The sequence below is a fragment of the Pavona decussata genome, unplaced genomic scaffold, assembly GCF_977016875.1.
Source record: "Pavona decussata unplaced genomic scaffold, jaPavDecu1.1 SCAFFOLD_91, whole genome shotgun sequence".
Lineage (NCBI taxonomy): Eukaryota > Metazoa > Cnidaria > Anthozoa > Scleractinia > Agariciidae > Pavona > Pavona decussata.
This window is the reverse complement of record NW_028145508.1, coordinates 1,383,232-1,403,546: the sequence shown is the minus strand read 5'-3', so window position 1 is coordinate 1,403,546 and position 20,315 is coordinate 1,383,232. Positions and strand designations below refer to the sequence as shown.

The 20,315-nt window shown below is 38.2% G+C and overlaps 2 protein-coding genes across 2 annotated transcripts; one reads left to right on the top strand and one right to left on the bottom strand.

The window, feature by feature from the left end:
- On the top strand, positions 1 to 3,200 carry LOC146474142 (uncharacterized). Its single transcript, XM_085117393.1, has 3 exons — positions 1 to 87; positions 493 to 556; positions 2,593 to 3,200. Exons 2-3 carry the CDS (start codon positions 493 to 495, stop codon positions 2,958 to 2,960), a joined length of 432 nt encoding a protein of 143 aa, XP_084973519.1. The 5' UTR covers positions 1 to 87; the 3' UTR covers positions 2,961 to 3,200.
- A 2,046-nt stretch (positions 3,201 to 5,246) lies between these two features.
- Positions 5,247 to 20,287, bottom strand: LOC146474141 (SWI/SNF-related matrix-associated actin-dependent regulator of chromatin subfamily D member 1-like). The gene is made up of 18 exons (XM_085117391.1): positions 20,142 to 20,287; positions 18,157 to 18,323; positions 17,644 to 17,680; positions 17,332 to 17,454; positions 16,768 to 16,830; positions 14,571 to 14,630; positions 13,432 to 13,548; positions 12,672 to 12,713; positions 11,833 to 11,892; positions 11,499 to 11,597; positions 10,427 to 10,489; positions 9,934 to 10,031; positions 9,075 to 9,129; positions 8,570 to 8,650; positions 7,396 to 7,473; positions 6,750 to 6,794; positions 5,952 to 6,053; positions 5,247 to 5,748 (listed from the first exon to the last, which is right to left on the bottom strand). The coding sequence occupies exons 1-18, from the start codon at positions 20,250 to 20,252 to the stop codon at positions 5,695 to 5,697; spliced, it is 1,455 nt and encodes a 484-aa protein (XP_084973517.1). The 5' UTR covers positions 20,253 to 20,287; the 3' UTR covers positions 5,247 to 5,694.
- Positions 20,288 to 20,315: the final 28 nt, after the last annotated feature.

Below are 20,315 nucleotides of genomic sequence, written 5' to 3'. Positions count from 1 at the left end.
TTTGTGTTTAATTAATGACTTCAAGATATAAATTGAAAAACAGCGCTTTTCAAGCACATTTCAACGATCGCCTAGCTGGGATCAGAGGTATGAGAAATTTATTTTAATTAAATAATTTTCCTTTCAAGGTCTGTCTTTCACTAATTCGAACACAGACTTGGTTTTTTGATGCAGAAAGCTTTTCGAAAGGTTGAATTTTAGAATTTAAACCGCACTTATTAGTTTTTAGTTAAGTTTATTAATATTTAGTTGAAAACTATATAGATGGTTCTTTTCTTTTAGCACTATTTCATGTCCATTTTCAGCGAGAAGAAATAAGCGACAGAAACCGCAATCACAACAATACTTTTTTTATGCCAATGTGGAAAAGAAGAGTTTTCAACGCATTTCGCGCAACTCAATCTAAGGAGAATTTTTCAAGTAACTGTAGTATATATTTATCATGAATGGATGTGCCAACTTCTAACACAATTAATTGGTATTTCTTTCCAGATGGCGTCTAAGTTTATTTTAGGGTGCTTGGCGCTCATGGTCGCCTCAACCTACGCAAGATCAAGTAAGTTTTGATGTTTCTTTTTTGGTTTAAATACAAGCTTAATCGCGAAGAATTTTAACGCGATTTAGAATAATACAAGTAGACATGAGGACCAGTAACAGTTTACCACTGACTACCAAACCTATCCTTTCCAAATCTGTTGAACACAGCTCTATAGTCAAAGCTCTAATCAAATAACACCTTCAGTGTAAGAAGTTGGGAAAGCTAGTAAATGAAAAGTTAGCGATGTAAAATATTTCCAAGAGGTTTTCCTTAAACTAACAAAGGGTCCATTTCTTGTCTGTCGTGAATAATTGATTATGACTGAGTTAGGAAAAACAACAGCGCCCAAGCGATCAACCTTAAAATGTTTGTTTCAGGCTGATCACCGAAGCGCGAAGGAAGGAATTTTTTCGTCGTGATGAAATCATCACCCAAACTTCCCAATCATTCAAAGCAATACTACGCTTATATCAACATTAGTAAATTTGATTTCACGAGTGAAGAGCATTTACATAATTTGACGTTAAATAGAGAGCAAAGATCTGTGGAAAAAAAAATTTTGCAATGACAATTTTGCAAAGTTAAAATTGTTTCTTTCATTCCTTGTACGATTTGCCATGCGAACCTCTCCGCCAATCAGAAACGTTGCACTGCGTTCTTGATTCGAAAGATTATGGATTGTTATTGGTCAAGGTTTTACGAAACTGCGGGTTCCTGTAAAAACCTGCAGGTTAATAGAGCGAAAACCTAAAACATGAGTTTTGTATTTATATTTTTTTTTCCGATGGTGCTGCGGTTTAGACTAAAATTTTCCTTCCTGAAATAGAATTGGGTCGTTGAAAAGCGGTTGTTTAGCGTCGCGAATCGCTAAAACAAATTTCTAAATCAGAAGTAGTTTGAATAATTTAGCTGTTTTCGATTCCATCAAAGAACAGATATATTTCCAAGCAAGGAATATTATTTACCCTTCTCAATCGCTATCATTTATGGAAAAGGTAAAAAGAACGGATATTCTGAAAAATGAATGTGAATCAATTTGTCCACCTCGAGCAAAATGATAATAACTTAACAATGGTTCATGTGGTGAGGTTCCAACTTTTCTGTCTAAGAATGCGATCCTACAATACTGATGACTTTTCAAATAAAAGCTACAGAGAAGTTCTTTCCTTTAGCGATGATGTGCTGTCTATCGTCACTCTTTTACAAAACGAAATTATCATTTGGTTTTCAGCGCCCTACTTAGCGATAAGGCCACAAGATGTCTGTAGCTGTTATGAACCTTCGTTAGAATTCCTTATACTTAATGAATCTTGATGAGTAATTTCTTAGAAATAGATTTTGTGATAAAAATACACGCTAAAAAGTCACGACGTTTCGACCTCTTCGAGGCCATTTTCAAGTGGGAGTAAAAAAATAAAAACGTTAGCCTTAGCCATTGGCCCCAAATAACATTGCGCAAAGTTGATTGTCTTATTTTTGAAATGCTTTTTTATCAAAGAACTGAAACTATAACTAAACAAACAGTGTGATTCCATCCGCGCTAAATTATTTATTTAGCTCAGATCTTAACAGGGCTCATTATTGCTTCGTTTTTTATGTCCTTTTTTAACTTTATAAATGCTTATCATTGACATGTTTTATCACATTTTAGCATTCATGACATTCTTACCGATTTTTGACTGTTGTAATATATTTATGCTAAGGTTTCTATTTTTTACTCGCTCTTGAAAATGGCCTTGGAGAGGTCGAAACGACTTTTTAGCGTGTATTTGTATCACAAAATTTATGAATCTTAATTAGAAAATGTCAACAGCAATTGTCAGATTGCCTTAGGAGAAAGAATTTTAACTTGGTCCAAAAAAGAGATTTGTGTCCATGATGCTCCACAAAATTTTCAAAGCTACGGGTATCAGCAAAGTGAGCTTCAGAAAAAAATCTTCAACAACAACAACAGCAACAGTTTAAGTGTTAACCACCGTACAATATCAATGCTATCTTACTTAGCCAAATATCGTCTAACTGTGCGTGTATTAACTTCCTCCTTTACTTCGCAGCATACAAAAGAAACGCTAACCCGTGTCCCCCGGGATGTCCCGGAAGCTGTGCGCCCGCGTGTGCGGTGTCCTGCTGTCTTCCTCCACCACCTGCTCCACCACCACCTCCACCCCCACCACCACCACCACCAGAGCCCGCTAAACCCGGACCACCTGGACCTTCTGGAAGAATGGGCCCACCCGGACCAGTTGGACCTATCGGACCCATGGGAGAGGCCGGACCTCCAGGACCACCCGGACCCCAAGGACCCCCTGGACCACCCGGAGAACCAGCTCCTCCACCACCACCACCTCCACCGTGCCCACCTGTCTGCGCCCACACGTGCGTCTCGTCTTGCCCGACCCAGTGCTGCTCCGGCAGAAAGTAAACGACCTCGTGATGATGTTATTAGCATTACCACGACTCTTAGGAACAACTCTATCTCTAGCGTTCGTAAAGTACTTTTTCAGTGGATTTTTTTTGTTGTATTGCTTTGTACAAATGAGGTAGGAGACGAAAGACAGCGAATTGCCTAAGGTTCATTCGTAGGCGGGTGTACGCGTGAGGAATATTCAAATAAAAAAAATGTTTGCTTTGTTTGATTAAAAACCTATCTAGTTTTTATTGACCAATGTCTTGTGTCCTTGCTTATACTTTCTGTTCTATATCGAAAACGAACTTCATATCGACATAAGCAGAATTTGCAGCGATCAGCAATTGTAGGCGCGCACTTTACATCGATCCAAATTCCGCCAGAAAACCAACTCAAGGCAACACGTGACCGGAAATGGAGTGGTTTTCTGGCAGTTATCTTTGCATTCTGATTGGATAGTGTCTCTTACGTAACTATACCAAATAAATAAAAGCGCATGTGAAATGCGAGCGTTCTTGCCGCCGATTGTCATGAAACTAAAAACCAACTTAACCACATTGGCTTATCATAAAAAACGCAGACAACACCATGGAACTGTTTGGGCCGATTATTTAACGAAATTCAGACAGGTGCTCAACAAAACCGCGGCATAAACCGATTTCATTCTGGCCAACTACCCGAATAGTTGACGTCCTCTACTGTTAACAGTGTGAGGAAGGCATAAAGTAGAAACTAAATTCCTTCTTCTACTTTCTAAACAGATACATAGGTCGATTGATTGTCTTAAACCACTGTGAAAGTTACACTTCGTTTAAATAACCACCCCTAAGTAAAACGCCTGTGAGCAAGTCACCACTGGTTTTGATTATTGGATCAGAGAATTAACTCGGCAGTGTACGTTACAGTGCTAAAGTGAAACCATGAATTTCCCACTGAGGGTAATACATTAGCCCTAGAAAGAAAATGGGAGATAACACCAGTCAAAGAAAAATCGGACGCACGGCCTCAGGATTTTATCAACTGTTGCTCTATCGACTGAACTACGATTGAGGCCAGTTTCATAAGCTTAATTTAAAACATATTTGCTTTGACTTTTGCCAAAATTGAAACACTTTCCTCCTTCCAAACGCACGTTTTAACGCAAGCAGTCAATCTTAGCGCTCTGTATAGGAAAATTCGGACCGCTCTAGGAGCCAATCAGAATGCTCCTTTTTAGCGCGGACCAATTGAGCTATACAGATTAAATCCTCTTTCTTAACTCGAACGCCACGCCTACCAATTTGGTTCTTGGGTAGTTCGCTGTTTTTGTACAATTTGGATGAGTTGAAATAATCGCGATGTAGCACAAATAAAATGAAGTTATACTTTCAAGTGACGTTTTCGTTGCCGTCGTCGTTGTCGTAGTTTAAGTTCCCTATTTTCACGTGATAAACTAGCTGAACATTGGATATCACAGTCCGAATTTTCCGAATTGTGCGAGTTTGTTAAACCGTATATGAACCGTATATTTTAATAGGGGCTTTTTTTGGTTACACCTATTTTTTTCAGTCTATTCTAATCAAATATATGCCTCAAACGTAACAGAGGCTACAGTGACAGGGAGCTGAGCGAAACAAGGCCAACTGACAGGACTTTAACGATATGGCGGCATTCGAGCAGAGGCCAGTGGAAACAGGGTAGATTAAGAAAGCTGTGGTTGTTATTACAAACAAACAAATGAACAACAACAAAACAAAACATTCACTACCTTGTGCTCTTGTGCTCTTAAACGCCAGTGACTTTCCGATCATGTTTTTTTTTTTTGACTGAGTTCATTGATGTTTATCAATTCATGTCTTCGAGCGGCAGCCGGTCACTGAACTTGCGATTTTTACTCGCTTTCGCGTTGCAATGAAAACAAAAATTCTTAAAACTTAGGCCAGTTCCGCGAAACGAGTACGCGGTCCTCTCTGAACGGAATACCGGATCAGATAGAGCGGTAGAAATTGAGACCTAACGTTATAACGTATTATGGTAAAAAAAAAAAAATTAGCGTTAGAAGAGACGAAGAAGAGACAGGTTGGGGAACGAGGGTTGGTGCTTTTGTGTTGTGATGTCAGTTTGACGCCGAAAGAATACGCCACTGCCTAGCAACATCGCTGACCAAAACGGCGGGCTCATTCAATTCCCACCGGATTTTTACAGGAAAGAACATAAAGAAGAAACCCTAATGCCTGCGAAGGAAGGCAGGCACGTGTATTCGCAAGGCTAAAGTAGAGTTTTTGACTGAAACGTTAACAAACAATGAAACTTTTTAACGTAACACTTCCTGAATACTTTTAATGGTTGCAGCCAAAGATACAAGAGTGAAATCGAGGGTCGTAGAAGGCAAGTCACTGAATTAACGCAAAGTTTACATTTCAAAAACACGAATTGTGTTACTTTTGTCACAAAATAGCCTATCATACAACATCCAGAGGAATTTTTAGTTCTACTGGACAACAGAATGCAAAGTAGTTATACGAAACAAGCGAAAAGTGTCGGAATAATGATTTACACCACGACTTTCATTAGTGTTCTGCCTTTACGATGCGAGGTTGATGTTGTGTTGCACAGTCGTAGTGCCGCTTTACAGAAGTTAAAAAGCAAAATCTCTCAGTTGTTTCAGCAGTTTACAAAACGACTGTAGGTAGGTATCACGAGATCACTTTTGTCACCTGATCGTCACGCGCGCATCAAAAACCAATCAAGACAAGCTGTTATCTGTAAGTCATGTTCCTCTGATACCCAAGGCTTGTTCAAGTTCAGCTCGTTTCTGTTGAACCTGGAACGAAAACAATAGCTTTAGCCTCAATTTCACTTCTCAATGAATTTAGTGTCACTTTACGCTGAGAGGCAATTTCTGAGTGGATTCGTCGGTTCCTTTGATACACCATGATCCGAGTGATCTTGGATCAAAAATCCGGATTTGGATTTTCCCAAAGAAACGCATTTTACAACCATTAAAGTGAGTCTTCCATTATTTACCTTGCCATAGAAGTAACGGCACACAGCCTCCTGCGACCAGGGAAGATGAAAGAAATCTGCTCGTCGCTCTTCCTCGGGATTGCCTACCACATCTGTCATTACCTGATGCACAAACAAACATCATTCAACTCAAAAGCAGAACCAAATTCACAAAGAACAGACAGCCAAAGTATAAACAACCAAAGGGCTCCAATTAACAAATCGACGGCAGTTTTCTATGGTCTATACTCTTATAGTCCATGAAATAACACCGCCTGCCTAGATTAGCTCGCTATTTGCAGGCGGTGTTCATTTGTAAGTAACGTTTGAAAAAACTTAATAAAACTTGAAACTTGAACTTGATAACGTCATTTTAGATAGACCATAGAAAACTGCTGTCGATTTGTTTCTTACAACAACATGGAAAAAATACGAGCGGAATTGGCTTTATGAAAAGCGCGCGCGTTACATAGGACGCCAATTTTATTGTCTGTACTCTTATAGACAATAGCTATAAGGTAATCAGCCCGCGGAATTTTGACAGTTATTATAAAACTAAAATTGCATGGTCTTTTCATAATTACCGCTGTTTATACTTAATTGCATACTCGCATCAGATTCAAATATCCAATCATAATTCGAGCACAGCATTTTTGCCACTTTTTAGACACGACTTAAATAATCGATGTCAACGTATAAACTGGTTCAAATATCTCCGTTTTCGTCAGTATTTTCGATCGTTGCAGCGGCTAAGGCTATGCTATTGGCAAAAATGCAGCAAAACGAAATAACTCGAGCACATAAAGTGTGGATAAATACCTTGAGATCTTGGCTCTGTGACTGTATCCATTGATTAATAAATTCCTAACAAAAGTAAATTAAAACTATGAAAATGAAACAAAGTTCACATAACTTAACCCTGACTGTAATCACCCTCCCTCTGCGAGCACTCCCATACTTTTCTCAGGGCTGGTATTGGTAAAACGAGCGACCCACGCGACCGCGCACGAATATTGCGCGTCTCCTCGCAGAAAGCAATTTTGGCGCGCGCGCGCGCGTGCTTGGCTCGCTTTACTATCCCTTACAAAAATAAGGGAATGCTTACAGTCTAAATAAAGCAGCACTGTTAATCGCGATATCTAAACGACAAAGTTGGTGCCTAAAGTACGAATATTATCACCCTAAAGGCACTCAGTACGAAGTAAATCTGAAAGGAAAGAAAGGCGGAATTGGAATTTAGGGCACGTTTTTAAGCTTTGAGAAATAAAGCCAACAGAAGTGCGAAGATATTCTGCCCACATACTTGCATAAAAATCAAGCACGCGGGAATGCCATCGAATTAGATTCAAATATTCAAACTCAACTCTTTAAGCATCTCTGACATTAAACGTTTTCTCCATTCTTGATAATGATGTTGGATACATCAATTTTTTTCCAGAAGTGTTGATATTCTGATTTTTCTTACCGGAGGATCTCTTGCAAATCCAAGGAAAAACTCGCGGTTGATTTTTAGTTGGTTGATGGTTTCCACTGTTTCATAAATCTGCAAAAACAAACAAGAAGGAAATTTAAAAGATGTAGGAAAACACTTGACTCAAACTCTGGGCACACAACGAGGAAAATTACTCATCAGCCGGGCGGGGGAGGGAGGGAGGGGGGTTAAGGACTTTTCGAGGCTTTCCATTTGGTCAAACGTTCCGGTTTCAATAAGGCGTTGAATGCATCAGTATTTTCCAGTTAAATCGACGTGAAAACAAACCTGCTCCATTCACGAGTTTTCTACACAATAAACCGAAATAACAAAATCAACCCAGCCAGCGAAACTGAGCCCGAGTAGGAATGCTTGAATGAAGCGGAAGTTTCCGATTATTCCGATTTCCGGAACGCGATCGCAACCTCGCGAGGTATACCCAATTTTCTGAAATTTTATCCCCGAAAATTGCTGTTCCATTCGATTCCTCAACGCGAATTTCCGACATTCTTTGTCGAATGATAAGCGTCGCAGGTCAATGTCAAGAGTGCACAATTGACCATTTCCGAGCTGCTTTGAACCTCATTATGAAAGCAAGGCTTAGTCCAAAGTTTTTGTCATGAAAATTAGTTTTCATTCATATGCAAACAAAACTAACTTTTAAGTTTACAAAACATGTTTCGACAGTGACTCCTGTCATCTTCAGTTAGTTAATGTACAAAGCGCTAGAAGTTGAACATTCAAAGAAGTTCATATTCAAAGGGAACAACTTTCCTTGAATCAACAATTACACCATGTAAATCTAAAATTATCCTTATAATTCTCACATTGTCACGTTTCATGTTCACTTTGTTGTCACCGTTTATCAAAATTAGCATTTTTGTCTACTTATTATAAATTCAACTTCCAACGCTTTTGTACATTAACTAACAACTGAAGATGACAGAAGTCTCTGTCGAAACATGTTTTGTAAACTTTAAGGTTTTGTCGTTTTCTATAAACTTTTGACTTGCCTGTCAAGACCCTTTGGAAACTAATTTTCATATGAAAAGTTTTGCACTTAGCCTCGCTTTCATAATGAGGTTCACAGCAACTCGAAAATGGCCTATTCTGTGGCCACAGAAACAGTGAGTACAATTAGTTTGATCCAGATTACTCTACAAGGTACCTTGTTGTCATACGCAGCAATCTCGTTTTGACTTGCTGTGGAAAGCAGGAAAGATTGCATTTGAGCCTTTAGCGTGTCATCCTAAAACACATAAAGAATAAAGTTAGAATAGAAAACAATCTGTCATTTAGCAACAGCAGGGAACACAAGTTAAGCACTAAATTTCGCTCTCTCGATTTTTTTAAAAAGCAGCCTGCAAGCTATGAATTAAAACACGACCGTAAATCAGACTGAAGAGTTGTATAAACCAAGGTTTAGTTTTTTCAAAACATTTGATAAGGTAATTTGGTCAACGTGAACAGATACAAGAGCTGACGTTTCGACCGTTAGCCCTTCGCTCGTTCACAAAACCAAACACTCATTTATACTCTCTCTCCCGACGAAGCAACACAGTTTTTTTTAAAAACTGATCCTCTGAACAGGTGTATGTTAACAGGACATCTGTAGAGAATGGAAGAAACAAACAAACAGGACAAGAATTGAAGAACATTTTGTTGTTACTTACAACTTCTACTTCAATGTCATAGCAAGTTGTCTTTTTGTTCTCCGGCGTTTCTTTACTAAAAGGATAAAATAAAACAAATAGAAAAAATACAAATGTAGCTGCCTAGACAGGTCTAGCCCCTGTGATCACACATTCAGTTCATAAACAGTTTGGTTACATTAAACATCAAATGACCCTAAAGAAAGTTAAAATAACACAAATTCACATTTTTGCAGTGGCATTTTCCTTGTGACCTGCCTCCGTGGTTGATAAAGGCCCCGAGGGCAGACAACATCAGATGTCAATTATTGTTGTTTTGTTTCTTGCTTGTTTTAAGGCCCAGGGTGTAGGTACAGGAGAGATTCTCCTCTATTCTATCACTCATTTTCCCATAACTACATGTCAATGTGAAGGGACCTTTAAACTCCTGTAATAGATAAATATGACCTTTTCCTTCATCAGCAAACTACTATGATCTAGAGTTAAAGCCTAGTTTTCATATGTTGGGAAAATGCCAGACAATCAGGGATTTCACTGTTTTCTGACTGTCCCAGATTTCTGCAATGGTTGGTGATCATTCCCGACATAATTGAGACAACTCAAATTTGTACTGTCAGGGAAGTCGGTGACAGTTTCAGCTCATTACCAATCCTCTAGATTACTTCACTCCAGTTCTCCACTTCCCCCCAAGAAATAAAAATGGCCTTTGTCACCGACAAATACCTCAAATTTTGGACAGACATCTGGTGATTTCTCGATATCTCGGCAATCTGGGACGGTCGGGAAACAGTGAAATCCCTGATCGTCTGGCATTTTCCCGACCTATAAAAACTAGGCTTTAAGAAACAAGAACATTGTTAATAAACTACAGTAGTCTAACCTGATAAGGTGATGGATGACAATGGGATCTGGCGGCAATAACAAAGCACTTAAACGCTGGGGAATCTCACTAAACTTCATCCGGTTACATTCAAATATCTGAAAGAAACAACTTGATATATTAGACAGTGTAAAACCACACAAAAAATGCTCCAATCACACCACAACTCCCACAAAAATTTTAAACTACACACTAGTTGATAATCCTTCACTTCAACTCTCTGCAAAATTCACACAAGACACTACACAGAAAATCTGACTCAGTAGCATAACAAAATCGTGAGAAATGGCGAGAATAAAACACATTCCTAAAAATCATTCACATTATTCATATTGTGGGTGCTGTCTTAATTTGCTCTGAACATTGGCAAAGTGACATTATGCCGAGCTTGTGAATCCCCCAACCACTTTTAAATAACCAAGAACTGGGGGATGGTGGGGGTGGGGAAGTGCTAATCCTTACTCTCCTTGTTTCCCATTCATGCAATTCTCACCTGTTGAAAGTATCTGTCACAGTTAATGTACTCTCGCTCATGTGAGTCTTGCAAATTGTGACTCTAAAATCAGTGGAGTAGAAACAGATTAGTGACAAGAATAATGAAATACACTGTAATGAATCAATAACTTCCTCTTGATGCACAAACAAACTGTCTTGACTCAAAAGTGCAACGTCTTTTTATTAAACAGGCCCCAGTTGTACAAAGAATGGATAACATTATCCACTGGATAAGTCACTATCCAGCGGAGCAAATGTACTCCAACCAATGCTTTTGGCAAGTTTTCCACACAATCCCATACTTGAATTTGACATATGTTTCTACTCTATCCACAAATTATAGGGCCATTGGGAAAATCTTGCACACATTTCATCTGCCGGATAGCGACTTATCCAGCAAATAAAACTATCCGCTCTTTGAACTACTGGGGCCAGGTCTGCATAAAGTGGAACCCTTCACCAAAGGGACATGCACAAGTGTCCGTATTTAGTAGGCTCTCACAATAAATGTCACGGACACATGCTTTATTGATACAGAGACTGAAGCAACAGAATGATGTTTATTGTCTTAATTAACTGTAACTGGAGTTCAAACTGAAGAAACCTTTCGCTCATAATTATGTTCAAAAAGTCTTGCCCTAAAATTACGGTTATCTCAGTGCTTCAAATGTGACTGACAACATAGTCATTCAAAAAAGTCAGTGACTTTGTTCTGCACTAGCATTTCAAGTTTGTACGTGCAGTTCAGGCAGATGGACTGGATATTAGACAATTTATACAGTGTGCAGATAACCACTGTCCATAAAGTGAGGATAACTTCGTATGATAGCGTGTCACTCGGATCACAAAAAAGTGTCCCTTGTCTGAATCAACCAAACTCATGGGAGAGAAAATATTATGAGCTTTTCGTCAGGGAAAAAACACAACTGTCCATAATAAGCGGGTGTCCTTAAAGTGGAGTTCCACTGTACCTTTATGAACAGTGCTTCAGTTTGTGGTGGAGGTAAACCTTTCTTCTGATGTTTATCCAAAGCAGAACTCAAATTCACAAGTATCTTTCCGTTTCTTACCTTGATGTATTGCCAGATTGCATTGACGATCACTGGCCTGGTCTGTGTGTGGATACCCATAAGACGTGCCAGTCTGGGATCAAGCTTGTACTGAGGAGGCTAAAAATAATGACACGTTTGTCAAAAGAAGATTGTCAAAACGTTGGTTACTGTTAATTTAGACTCTTGGTCGTTTGTCAGCCAACTGTATTGTTAACCTTTTGTCGGGTGACAGATTACTGTTTTAGCAAAGAGAGACAGGTAACTATGAACATAGCTGAAAACATCCTTTGCCCAGAATGACACTACATGTAGTCAATCTGTACACAGCTTTTTAACTTATTGCATTCAATACCTGATAATCCAACAGGAACATGATTGTACATTTCACATTATCTTCCCCTGGTCGTTTCACCTTAAAATGAACAAGAATCACAATATCACTGCCTGTATTAATTAACTGAATTAGCTCAACTCACAAAGTCACACTGGTATCAATGGTAATTTAATTTGATACAACATTGGATTTTCGAGACATGATCCAGAATGTTCGTGTTAGTATGTTGCTGCTACACGACCATTTGATTTTCGTTGACTGTACTAGGCCGTTCATTATAGCAAGTGTACAGTACGGCTATTTTAACTGTGGCCACATGGACAATAAAAACAAAATGAATTAAATTGCGGGACAGAAACAGAAAATTCCAACTTTAATAATATGTATGCAGCTAATGGGGCTAATCAGAGTTGACAAAACAATTTACATGTATATGTCTTCTTTCAAGTTTACCGATATACTCTCCATTTCTGCTCTGTAAAAATGATTGATTTTCTTCATCTACAGTATACAGCTCCAGTTACAGTTCTGTAGCATTGTACTGTATGCAGACTTGTGCAAGCCAACACCGTGTACATGAGGGTCTAAAGAAAGGTTTCTGTCTTCATGCATAAAGTGTGCCCTCTAAGAAGGGGTTTTATGTTCATTTTGAGAATACATTGTACTCAAAGCCTTGCATTTTGTGATGTGTCTGTGAATGGCAGCTTGAAAACTTGACAAGACATATAGGTTGCTCAGATCCAAGTGGATCAAGCCATCCATACCAGGACCACCTGTTTCCAGCGTGGTTGACCTTCCTCCTGCCATCAAGACAACAAACACATAAAACAGGAAAGTGGAGAGTAAACCAAGCGTACCTGAAAGCCATCTGTCTCTTGTGTGGCACTGGTTCGGTGCCACTGCAGAAAAACAAACAAAACACAATGTTATCCCTGGAAAAGCAATGGATTAGATCCAATTAACAGGAATTGTTTTAATGTCAGCCATCTCCTCCCCCTAACCCACAGGGGGTGTGGGAGAGAGAGTTTCTCTCTAACCCATGTGGGTTAGGGGGAGGAGACGGCTGACATTTCAGACTAATGTGACAGGGCATTTACAGCAAACGAATGTTTGGTTTATCAACAGAGTTAACAACTAAAGATAAATTGGCCACCTTAAAGAGATTCGATGAGTCCTGACGTTTCAATTGAGCATTCAAGATTCGAGCACTCACTCTGGCGAAGGACTAAATGCTTGAAACATCACTACTTGAATCTATTTACGGAGGCCAAATTACCTTTTCAACTCTGTTGATAAACCAAACATTCTGTTCTACTCCCCACCGACGCAGCACCGCAGTTTCTTTAGAAACTAACCCCCTTATCCATTTACAGCCAAGCCACAACACAAAAGTAAATTAAATAAACCTTCTAGCAGAAATTTGTATGTTTCTTTTTTGTTTGTTTGTTTTCAGACAGAAAACATCTGATGACCCTCCAGTCATCAGATGTGATACAATCCAAGCTTTTAATACTACAGCCGTAGCTAACCTTACAGTTCCCAAAGTATTAGACTGACAAATTTCACTCAATTCTGTGCAAGAATTTGAAATAGCTTTGTTGAAACTTTGTTTACTACCTCTACAAGGTGGTTGTCTGGTCCATACAGCTCCCGGTCCAACTCGATAACAAGACTCTTGAAATAAGTGGAGAACTTGTGCTTCTGTCTGGGTCCATCTGTTTTGGGTGCTTGAGTCTAAAAGAGATATGACATTATTGTGAATACTTTAGTAACAACCTCAAAGAACCTTGCACATTTGGAAGCTAAGAAAGACTGCCAAATGTTAATAACTGCTGTTTCATATGGAGATCTAGAAGAGCTGCCAATCTCCAGAATTGGAAATCTGAAGATTTATTTTCTTTTGCTCCAATCACCCCTGCCCCCCCTCCAATCATCAACCCACTCCCCTGGCCTCACAAAAAAAAAATAAAAAATAACTAGACTCCTTTGCCTTTAAAAATAAACCCATTTCCTTTAGTTTCAATAAATAACAGACTGAGTGAAAGATGCCCGAAAATCCAGCCACTGAAGTGAAACATACACTTGAAAAAACAAAATTTAGGGGATATGGGAAACATGGGGGCAAAAGCTTTGTTTATTATAAAAACAACATCCAATGAGACTGGGAGGTTCAAACCATCTGGGAGAGTTGCCAAATATGCCAAAGAGGGCATGTAGACACGTAGAGATATTAGTAGCGGTTTAGCTATTGTATCACATGCTAAGCAAGGCAAGCTCTTCATTACTGCTGTACAGCAAGTTGCTACTGACAGCATAAATACATGTACTGAAATTACTGATACTCATACCCATTGGATTAACTTTGTGGTGGTACACTACACACAGCACTGCTTGAAACAATATTGACCCATTTGCCATGATTTTGCCTCGGTTAAATCGCAGTTTTGATCAGACTGCAGTTTGACCTAGGCAAAACTCCGCCTAACCACAACAAAAACCCTGGATTGGCCTGGGTTTTTCCAGTGGACTTAAGCTACGGTGAAAGGTAGGCCATGGTTTAGTTTGAATAGGCTGTTGTTCACTTTGTTTTCAAGTTCGTTTTAAGCAACAACAGGTGAACGGCCAGGTTTAGGTGTGATAAACTGTGACATGTAAATATTTGGAAGAAGTCGGCACTGGAGGCTCCCTCGTACGACTATGTATAATTTTATGGAACAATTTTCACGTCAAGTTCAACATGTAAAGACGGACTTTACCTCTTCTATGAGCCGACCTTCCACTCTTAACTCCCACGAAGGCACAATATTTTCTTCATCCTGAAAACACATGTATGACAATTAACAGTTATAAATAAAAGAAGCAATAGTATAATAAAGGTGTGAGCAAAAACAAATTGATGCATACATGCACAACAGCAAGTTATAAAGGGAAATAACAACATTATACCAACCCAACTTTGCTACTCTTAATTCCCTAAAATGTTAAGGTTTTTTTGTCAGCCCACTCAAATGTGGAAGGCAACTAAACACGAGTAGCAGGCAGAAACAGCTAAGTCCAAAGGAGCCATAGGGAAATTTAACATGGATTAAGCAGCAATTTTATAAAAACTTTATCGGAAACAAAAGACCTTAATATAAACATTAATTTACAACATTTAACAAAAATAAAAGCACCACAAATCATATTTTACATCGATAAGACTAAAGCCCCATTCACACCACAGGGCTTCTGATATTATGCGATGTTGCGATTTGGCATAATTGAACTAAAATCGCAACAAATCGCATAATTCATGAAAAATCGCAGAATTTGTACAAAATCGCACAATTTAAGGAAAAAAAGAGCAAAAATCTCGCTTTATGTTAAGTTTTCCGATGATTTAAGCGTTATCTCAAGGAGTTCTTTCTTTCAAAAGGCGTCAAAAATCACCTGGAAGCGTTCGTTTGTTGATTAAGCGAACAAACAGGCGTTCTGTGCTTCATTTTACATGCTGGGGACCTGGTGCTGGTTTTCAATATTAAACAAGTGATCATTGGCCCAGAATAAATAACAATCCTTTTATGTAAATACACCAATCACAATCATTGATATATTTTTAAGATGTCATTCGATCCCTTCATACTTGCGATGTAGGTATTAGCGTGAAAACTGCTTGATAGTCGCTTGCAATATGTAGTTATTTTGTTTTAATTGAAACAAACATCCTCATTATGGATAAGTTTGTTGTTAAAACGCCGAGCGCTTCTTCGCAGTAGAAAAAAAAGATCGCACCTCCCTGTAAATATTTCGGCAAAAGACAAGGCAAGAAAGTACCCGAAGGAACGTTTCATGTTGACGATAGTCTGTTGTTTATGCTGCGAGCAGTGTCTCCTTCGATCTTCCTAGATGTTTTGCTCTTCGTGCAACAGAGTAGTTGATCACCTTCGAAAGTTTGTGGTTAACAAGCACATTGAAGCTGAGTCACACAAGCGGAACGTGGAAAAAAATGCGGATGGGAAGCAACAAACACTGACTTGACCAAATTAGCAATATCTGATTTTTAATAAATATGTGAAATGAGGCAACAAATGATTGATTTCAGCTGTTTCTTCATTTCTCCGTGCTCTAATTGCTTCTTGAGCAGCAAAAAATGGATTGTGCTCCTCTTAGACCTAATAAAACAAGGTTAAATTAGCTTACATGAAATCGCATAATTTGCCGCATAATGAGACTTAAAAGTGCCGCATAATTGCCAAATTTTTTCCGCACCCTATCAGAAGCCCTGACACCAACAAAACATGTTTAATTAAACCGGGTTTAACAAAATGAAAATTGGTAACAGAAAGCTGAACCATTGGCTTTGACATAGGATTCATGTAAACGTTAACTAATGCTTGCATTTGTGCTAAATCTGTAGTCTACAAAAATCCGAAAGCAGCTTTTATGAAGGTAACAATAATTTTAAACTGTGTTTAACTAAACAGCTTTTAAACGTGTTTAAGCCTTGGTGTGAATGGGGCATAAGTTTACACAAAACGTAATTACACATTACACATGTATCTGGTTTATAACCTATCTCCCGTAAAAAAAAAGAGAAAGAAAAAGGTGTGAATTAAAATATGAGCCTGTCAGCTGCCTCATACTACACACATATTTATTTACTGTAATGTGATTTGCCACAAATTTCAATGCAGTACTTTTCAAATAACTTGGATAAGAATTCATCTAAATTTGGTTTCTTTATCAACTTTTAATTTTACAAGAAGTACTTCTTTAGCAATAGAGTCAATAGACGCAGTATTATTACATGTAAGTGGTGAATCCTCATCTGTTAGCGACACAATGGCCAGCTGCCGGTACATTTTGAGAGTATGTACATTAAAGCACAGAAACAAAACAGGTTTCTTTTTCTGAATATAAACCAATGCATAATTTACAGCAGGCTGATAGATCAGAATAACAGTTAGTACTTACTTCATTTTCTGGTCTCGGCATGTAAAAGTTAGTTGTAAGGTAAATTCTCAACTTCTTCTTTTGCTGTATAAAAAAAAATCAACTTGATTAATTCCTGGTCAAACAAACTAACAACTTTTATAGTTAAGCTATGGAACTACCTTATTGTAGCCACCTTAAAATTAAATCTCTTGGGCTCAGCCTTCAAAATCTTAAGGAAGGTTTCTCCTTCTGCACATGCCAGGGCAGTCCCAGAAACTCTGATTTGTTAAAGGACAGTGCCTACTATTCTAAGGCATTTTTGGGTGGTTTCTGGCTGGGAATGATAAAGTGGGAAAAGAAGATCTTAGCAAGTGTTAATGAAATCCAAACGAAAATTGTGTGTTAAACCACACATTTTTCAGAGATACATGTACTTCAATTTGGAAAAAGAGATCATTCATTTGCTTTAAAGCAGTTTAGAGATATTGTTGGTTAATTATCTCTACAAAAAGCGTGATAACACCCAATTTTATTTTTTGATTCCATCAAAACTGTGCAAAGTACCTCCGTATTAGGAGGCACCATCCTGAAGATTAATCTTACCTTCATTGGTCTCTTTAAAGCTTCTTGAATGTCTAATCTCTTGCGCATTATAGTGGCGTCAAGCTTCCTTTCAAATGCAAGCAGGTCCATGTATGCTTGTGACTCAGGTACAAGGTCGCGAACCTCAAAAAAGTAACATGACAAAATATATGTAAGATACTCAAAAATATAAATACATGTACCCTGGACAGAATCTCATGATGTGAGTTTTAAAATTTGGATCACAAGATTTGAATTATAAGATTTGGAAAAACGGATGACTTAGGCTACTGTTAAAATAAAATTAAAGAGATTACAAAAGATTACACTCACCCTTTGTGGCAAGATCTTGTCTGCCATTTTCTTCTTTCTAAAACAGAAGATCAGCAATGCTTTACAACAAGGATATTAAGAAAAGATTTGGCAATTAAGAGATAATAAAATAATAATATTGATTAATTTAAATCACCCAAATTCAACATGCATTTTCATATGTGTGTAACAAATTAATACTAACACCATAAAAATAGAACAACAAAAAAATATACCATCACATTTATTCCAAACACAACTTGTTTGATATTATAACAAATTAACACTGTCCATTAATTTTGTCAGAGCTGGCTGTTCAGACAGTCATTTTGGAAATGGAATCCCCCATTTAAATGAGTTATAATATGAGAGATCATAAACCAGTACTTAAGCAATTTCGTCTTAGAAGTTACCATTTTGAGGAAAAATATTCATAGGACTACAGCAGCCTCTTAAAGCGATGCATTTTGTTGACAAACTGATACATCTGATTGGACTGTTCTGACAAACAGAAAGAACCATTTTTTTTCAAACCTTCTTCTGTTCTTGGCATCCTGTCGTCGTCTTGCTTGTTCCAGGGCAGCAGCAGCACCAGGTACCAGTCCTGCTCGAGGAACACTAGGACCATAAGGATGTATACCTGAAGCTCCCTGCTGTAAACGCATTGCCATAGCAGCACTGGAACTGTTGCCGGGACGTTGCTATGGCATAATCATATAAGACACTTCTTAAACCTTAATTTTTAACATGTAAGTTCTCTTTACTGTGACATAGATCCTCATATGTTTTTTGATTTTAATGTATTAGCGAAAACGCGTGAGAACAATAATTTCAAGATAAGACCTAAGAAGACACGTTGAATTACTTTAAATTTTCATTTTTTAATCACTACATAACAGACTGGAATAGTTTTCCAACAAACATTATGCATGCATCTTCATTGAGCAGTTTTAAATCCCATCTTTTAGATCATTTGTGTCATTTAAATCAGGAGTAACTCGTTAGGTTAGCTTTGGGCCATTTGTAAATTTTGCTTCACAATTCTTCATATCAATAATTATTTTAGTAGGTAATTTGTTTCATTTTTTTTCTTTTTTTCTTTTTTTTTAGAATGTTTACATTTTTTTTTTTTTTTGAGAATATTCTTTGAATTTAGTTTCCCCCAATTATTCTCGGGTCATGCGCTTTTTATAACTTTTGAATTTTCATTTTTTTTTTTATAGTACATATACTAGCATGGCAAAGCATTATTAAACATTAAAGTTAACATACTGTTTCTAAGCATTTCCTGTAGTAACAATAATTAATATCGTAATTTGATCAACAATCAAGAAGATCTATTAAGAACTTTGTGTTTTGGTTTTCAGTAATGCATGAGTCATAAGTACGTAAATTATGATCATCTGGGTGAGTGTAGTCCTGAGAAGGACTGTTTGAGGTAACATTGATTGATATTTTGACAACCTGAGCGGAAGTGATCTTTAGAATCAAGTAAATCATGGAAAATCAGTAGCTGGTAGATGGTATAAATTTATACCATCTACTGACGCTTTACAACTTAGGGGCTGTTTACATGGAGGGAGGAAGATCCTAGCACTAGGAAGATCCGAGAAGGCGGAGAAACTTTTCGTTTGCTTTACATGCAGGAGGAGGTTACCAAATGGAGAAGGACAAGAAGAATAACTGCCGGCCTTGAGCAGCTGAACGCCCGGCTGCCGCCATGTTTGTTCTTTTTGTCCCTAGTACTAGGATCTTCTGAGCGAAAGTAGTTTACATGGTGCTAGGATCTTCCTATCTCTCAGCTAGGAAGTTCCTATCTCTAGGAAGATCCCAGCACTAGGGCCTAGTACAACCTTTTGCATGTAAACTGAATAGAGAAAACATACCATGGCACCAGGATGATCCACCCTCTAGGATCTTCCTCCCTTCATGTAAACAGCCCCTTACTTGACTCTGAAGATGACTTCCACTCAGGTTGTTGAAACGTCAGTCAATGTCACCTCAAACAGTCCTTCACAGCCTACCCTCACCCGGATGATCACAATTTACGTACTTTTGACATGCATGACTCCCAGGTTTAAACCGTTTACAGTTTTACAATGCATTTATTTAGTGTTTGTTAAATTAATTGCCAAACAATGAGTGAGATCTGCAAAAAGACAAATCCAATAAATCCGGATGATTGGGATTTTCCCAAACGAAAACACCCTTAGATTTGGAAAAACCAGCTCCTGCCGTATTTTGCCTTGTGATCTGAGCTGATCACGAAAAGCTTGTCAACCGCTCCAACATGTATGTTATCTTTACGCCACGGACAAGCACTAACGCCCGCGGTGAAACATCAAAAATATTCTATAGTACATGAAATAACGGCCATCAAAATATTCTTGACAATCGTTGATGATCTAAAAAATAGCTTTAACGCTTCAGTTAAGGCCATTTCTTTCATTCACGGCTTGTTAACGTAATCTCACGAGCTATAACGAAAAACTAAGGCCATCAAAAGCGTCGAAACTTACCGCCATCCCATATGGTTGCTGTTGAAACTGAGAACGCTGAAACATAGACGCTTGTTGTGGATTATTTGCCATTTTCTGCATCGAAGCCGAAGCTGGAAAACGAGTCGCCATATTGGATAGAACAAAGTAATCCCATAATGCAACGCCTCGTAGACTCTCCGGAAATACGCGACA